The 6,031-nt window shown below is 37.7% G+C and overlaps 1 protein-coding gene across 1 annotated transcript; it reads left to right on the top strand.

Moving 5' to 3' along the window:
- Positions 1–442: 442 nt before the first annotated feature.
- On the top strand, positions 443–5,492 carry LOC120714760. The gene is made up of 10 exons (XM_040001128.1): positions 443–839; positions 1,043–1,363; positions 1,591–1,890; positions 2,078–2,099; positions 2,234–2,325; positions 2,452–2,486; positions 2,584–2,640; positions 2,961–3,017; positions 4,949–5,017; positions 5,194–5,492. The coding sequence occupies exons 1-10, from the start codon at positions 608–610 to the stop codon at positions 5,227–5,229; spliced, it is 1,221 nt and encodes a 406-aa protein (XP_039857062.1). The 5' UTR covers positions 443–607; the 3' UTR covers positions 5,230–5,492.
- The last annotated feature ends 539 nt before the right edge of the window (positions 5,493–6,031 follow it).

Genomic DNA, 6,031 nt, shown 5'->3' with positions numbered 1-6,031 from the left:
GAAGTACAGATATTAGAGTTAAAAACATGAAGGTGGTTTAATCAAAATGATGTGGACAGCATGTACAGTTATGCTTCAATCATAAAAGATATGAAAAGGGCAAATATTAAGCTTTCCATTCAAATTTATTACCTTTTTTGTTGCTTTTCCTTCCTAATTGTCATATTTATTTCTGTTCTCCATCAGGGTGAAAAAAAGGTCATCTTAGTGCATTTAATCATCAATGAAATATTTCAATACTAAGCTTTTTTGCCTTTTTATCTGTCCCTAAGTTATTGGACTTACTGCTGCAATATTTTGTTTCCTGTCCTAGTGACTCTTTTCATCTCTTTTACAACAACAAAGCTTTATTCTTGCAAAGCAGGAAAGTTTATTGCACAATTTCTTTGTTACCATTTCCTTTCTTTAAGATCACGTGATTTCTGGTTTAAAAGAAATAAAGAATTATCAAAAGCATCAACACCAAAGGATAATCCTGAACCCTATTTTCAGGATTTGTGAGAACTCATCCTGTTTAATAGAGTTTGTTTTTTTTACTGTTTTTGCTTCCTGCACTGTCAGTGCTATTATATATTATGAGAATGCATATTATTGTTTACTTGTAGCAATGTTGTGGATGGTAATTTTCATACTTAGTTTACAGCAAAAGACAGCAGAAAAAAACACCTTATTGTATGACGAACTATCAGGAAGGCAGGTTTTAAGTGTTGCATTTGCATGTTGCTTAAATTCAAAAATAGAACCAGACTTGACTGTGGTTCAGGTGTTTTCATTCTACTCACTCACAGGCATGGCTGCTCATCTCATCATTTTTCTTCTTCTTTTCAGTGTGCTTAAAGGTCAGTCGCAGGAATCATTAAAATACTTCATGTTTTTTTTCAGGTTAGTGTCAGTAGATGATAAAAATAATGGCTTTTAATAATTTTTAGTTTATTCTGTTTTGTACTTAACAACACTCTAAGAGTCTACATATACAAGAGACAAATGAAGGAAGAATGTTTTAATTAAACGTAACCAATAAAATACTTTGTTCCTGTTGCAGGAGTTCACAGCATAACTACAGTCAGTAAAGTATCAGTGGAAGCTGGAAAATCTATCTCCATCCCATGTCTCTATGAGTCACAATATATAGACCATGTGAAGTACTTGTGTGAAGGACATATATGGAGCTCCTGCAGCTATGCAGTAAAAACAAACAAACCAGACCCTTCAGGAAAATATTCAATCTCTGATGACAAAAAAGAACAAATTTTTACTGTGACTATAAAAAATCTGACAAATCAAAATACTGATTACTGGTGTGTGGTGGAGATTGATAATGGACCGGACTGCGGACAGTATTTTCAACTATCAGTTACCAGTGGTAAGTGCACATCTCTATTAACATTTCAAATTCTTTACAATGTCGTTTTTTGGAAAAAAAAACAAGAAAAAAAAAAACCATTTTTTAAGACTGAGTATGCACTTGTCATTCAAAGCTAATGAGAATCAACATGAAATCTTAATCACCTATATTTTTTTTATTCAGCACTGAAAAAGATATTGGCATTTTGGGTTTTTTACTTTCTTTAAACTGAATTTTACTTGAAGGTACCCCCAGTCTCTACGTGGATCATCAGAAGATTACAGGATATATTGGAGAAAACATAACTATTAGATGTCACCCGAGTAACTCTGGAGAAATGAAGTGGTGCAGGCTGGGCAGGAACTGTGTGACAGGATCATCTGGATCCATAGATGGAACAACAGTGACCACTCATATGAGAGACCCAGATGTTTCCACAGTGACCATGACTGGACTAAGGTCAGAGGACAGTGGCTGGTATTGGTGTGCTGAAGGGGACATTCAGATACCAGTATATTTAAATGTTACTGAGAAACCGATTAAGAGTGAGTATTGCAAGTTATCAAAGATTTTACATGTAAATGAATTCAATACTTTTATAAATATTTGTATTTTGGGTTTATAACTGTTACAGTACTCTTGTTATAATGTTCTACTATGTTCTACTTCTATATCTACTACTCATACTGTTGCCATAAGTGAAACAATTATCAAAATGGAACAATTCTACAGTACAAGAAAATAAAGAACACAGGTCAGATATTTTTTATATTTATTTGCAGTATTTAGACGTAAAATATTTTAAGGGATTATGCATACAAATTTTTACGGACACTATTATTACTTGTTAAAGTAAACTAAATTATGTTCTCAACCTGTATGTTGCAGAGCTTCATATGACACAAAGATCCTCATCATCCCTCTGAGTGTGTTGGTCTTGATTTTAATTATGGTGTTGATCTGGTTTATACTGAGTCACAGTAAGTCTTAATGGAGCTTGATTTCAATCCACACTAAATTTTCTAATAAATATTAAGAACTGAATTAATAGTTAGGTTATTGAGCATTGTTACAGTGAGTCAGTAACGGCAATTTTGTTTTGCTAGAGAAGCGCAAAGTAGAATTATCAGCGAAAGCAATGGTAAGTTATGCTGATTTATTTCTCTGTGTGCACGGTACATGATACTAAAAACATATTTATCGCAGATGTTTTAATTGTGTTATGTTCTTCAATGAAGACTGGAGAGGATGTAAGATACTCTGAAATTGGACTCAAAGAAAATAGTTCACCCAGGGTAAGTGCTATCAAGAAATCAAGTTTCAAATTTTCAGCAAAGATTTCATCTGAGTGTTTGCTACAGATCTAGACTATTTGATAATGAAAATCCTCATAGGGTAAACTGTTCTTGTGTGTGTGTGTGTGGGGGGGGGGGGGGGGGGGGGGTTACAACTCACAAAATAAAACAACACCTGTCAGATGAAATGAGAGCATGAGTCACAAAGCTGTATTTTGCTTCCGGGGATTCAAACCTCTGTCCCTTCTTGTTCACTTAAATATTGGTATTTTATTAATTTTGGCACCCTGCGCTTGCTACAGGGCACTCATTTCACACAGGTGGACAAAGAAGTGATATACTCTGAAATTAAACCTAAGGAAAAAAGTTCAACCAAGGTAACCAACTGCAGTGCTATCAAGAAATGTTTACAATTTTCAGTGAACATATTGGCCATCTGAGAATATACAGTAGGTGTAGACTTCTTGATGCATGCTCAATCATCCAGGTAAGTAAATCTCCAAAAGTCGATTCTGTTCATGTGGATGTAGCGTTTTCAGTGGGAAAAACGTTTTGTCACTCATCCAAGTGACCTCTTCAGTCTCAGCTGACTGCAGGTTTCCCCAACCTTATAAACAGTACATTTGCATAATGACCGAAACTAGAAGGAACAATGGGCTGGAAGTTCAGTTCCTTGACCACAAATACTCATGACCATTGATCAACAACCACCGATCAAAGACTGCTGATCAATGGCCATGAGCACCATTCACATAGAGTTGGGGAATGGCTGCAATCACAGCATTGTAAGATGGCGAAAGATGTACTCTTAGGCCCCCTCCTCGAAGAAATGGTCTTTCCCTTTTCACGTAAATGTCTCCCATTACTGATGGAAATCTTACAGTCTAAGAAGGCTAACCTGCCACTTTTCATATCCTCTCTGGTGAATTTCATGTGTCAGTCCACCGAGTTAATGTGATCCGTGAAATGTGGTACGTACTGAGATTTAATTTTCACCCAGGTGTCATCCACATACCTGAACCAATGACTTGGTGGTGTAGGATAACAAAGCCCTCTTTTCCACTTCGTCCATGTACAAATTGGCCACGATGGGTGAAACTGGGGAGCCCATGGCACACCCATGTTTCGGACTGCAGAACTGACCCTTGTATGTGAAGTAGGTGGAATGAAGACACAGTTCCAAAAGCAAACACACTCGGTCGATGCTGAGGTTGGGGTCATCCTGTAATCTCTAACGAACTACCTCCAACGCTGACTGGGATGCAAGTGAAAAGAGATGTAACATCGTACGAGACCATGGTTTCATCTGCCATCATAGTGACATCTCTCACCTTCTCAACAAAAGCCAAGGTGTTCTGGATGTGGTGTTCAGAGCTGCCTACCAGCGGGGTGAGATTCGAAGCCAGAAACTTAGAGATGTTATAGGTGACCGAGTTGATCATACAGACAATTGGTCTTAAAGGTGCACCCTGTTTATGTATCTTTGGTAAACCATACAGACTTGGTGTAGACTCCCCTGGGTACAGCCTGTGGTATGAGGTCATGTCGATAGCCTTGTCTTGTTCTAACTGCTTCAGACAGTCTATCAACCTCTTCCTGTAACCACTTCCTGGGTCTCGTTTCAGGGGCTCATAAGTATTTTCGTCACTGAGCAATGACACAATTTTCTCATGATAGTCTTTCTGGTTTCGCAAAACTGTGCACCTACCCTTGTCTGCCGGAAGGATGATAATGTTGTTGTCATTACTAAGTAATGTGAGTGCCTTCCTCTCCTCCATGGTGATGTTGTCTGCTGGGGGCTTTGCATTCCTGAGAGAGGCCGAAACTTTCGTCTGTAGTTGCTCTGCTTCCACTTCTGCAATATTGTTGTTTCGACATTGCAGTCAGCTTAGACTGAAGAAGTCAAAGATGAGTGACGAAATGTTTCTCCCACTGAAAACGCTAGGTGCAGATGAATAGAAGCAACTTTTGGAGATAGGTTTAGTCTATTAGAGATTGATTACTAATATGTTACCTCATATACTAAACTGTTCTTGTGTGTATTTTATAACTTGTAAAACACAGCAACAGCTACCAGAAGAAGACATAATTCATGAAGCTATATTTTCCTTCTGATAATTCAAACCTTTAACTCTTATAATGAATTTAAATATTGATATTTTTCAACCACCCTGACACCTTGCAGTAGTACTAGAGTGCTTAAATATTGTAACACACTACGGTTGCAGGTTTATATATAGGAATACTTTTTTTCTTAAAGCTCAACAGAAGTGTAAAGTGCTCACTTTCTATTTCTGTTTCCCCGTAGAGTTTATTTGCTGAATGTGACGTGGAACTCACGTATAGTTCTGTTGTTAAGAAACAGCGCATTAAATGGGTAAATATTAAAAGACCTGAAGCCAACCACACACTAGATGTCACTTCCCTTTATCTCTTAATTTTTTTCAATTATTTTGCTTGTTGTCCTAGTGTTTCATGATTTCTTTTTTTAATTTCGTCACATTTTTCTTAGCTTTTTCCCTAATTGTCCCATTTGTTTCTGTTCTCAAACAGGATGAAGGAAAAGATACAGAAGTTTCGGAGCATTAGAGCATATTAGCTAACAAGCGTTGAAATGTTCAAACATTAAAATCTTTTTGCAGTTTTTACTTTTTTATCTGTACCTATATTACTGAAGTATTGTCAGATAAATGCTGCAATGTGTCAGGTTGTGATGTAGTAGCTTTTTTCTTCTCCTTTTAACTGCTTTGTAACAAATTTTATTCTGCATAGCTGCAGATTTATTCAAAGAAGCATTGGCCAGTTTGCTTGTTCTTTTTCAAGATCATTGATGTGATTCTTAGTTTTGTAATAAAAAGGGATTGTAATCATCAGCATCAACATTTCTATTTGTCTGTTAGATATATTATGTATCATTATGTTTATGAATATATTGTTTGTGGTTTGTATTGGAACCATGAAGAGGCAGCTAGGAAAGCTGCAACCACCAAGTAACTGCAGAGGGTCAGGCAAGTCCCGAAGAGTCAGCCGAACAGGCTATTAACACCTACGCTCTGCCCCTGATCAGGTACCCTGCTGGGATAATAAGCTGGCCAATAGAGGAGATGGAAGCCACTGACATTAAGACCAGGAAGCTCCTGACCATGCATTGGTCACCCCAATTCCAGCACCCTGAGGCTGTATGCTAAGTGGAAGGAAGGAGGCCAGGGAATGGTGAGTGTCAGTACCACAGTCCAGCATAAGACAACAAACATCCATGAATACATAAGGAAAATGGCTCCAACTGACTGCATGCTCAGTGAATACCTCAGGCAGCAGAAACCCAAGAAAGAGGAGGCAGCTTCATGGAAGGACAGGCCCCTGCACGGTACGTACCACTGGCAGATCAAGA

This window comes from Simochromis diagramma, unplaced genomic scaffold (assembly GCF_900408965.1).
Source record: "Simochromis diagramma unplaced genomic scaffold, fSimDia1.1 OVJJ01000421.1, whole genome shotgun sequence".
NCBI lineage: Eukaryota > Metazoa > Chordata > Actinopteri > Cichliformes > Cichlidae > Simochromis > Simochromis diagramma.
The sequence above is the reverse complement of the archived record's forward strand: the minus strand, read 5'-3'. Positions and strand labels throughout refer to the sequence as shown.

What these genes read in the sequence shown, in the direction of transcription:
- LOC120714760 (XM_040001128.1), top strand. Translation starts at nt 608, where the DNA reads ATGTTGTGGATGGTAATTTTCATACTTAGTTTACAGCAAAAGACAGCA. An exon ending in CTGGTTTATACTGAGTCACA is followed by an intron (nt 2,326 to 2,451) that starts GTAAGTCTTAAT and finishes TTGTTTTGCTAG; the next exon opens with AGAAGCGCAAAGTAGAATTA. An exon ending in AAGAAAATAGTTCACCCAGG is followed by an intron (nt 2,641 to 2,960) that starts GTAAGTGCTATC and finishes CATTTCACACAG; the next exon opens with GTGGACAAAGAAGTGATATA.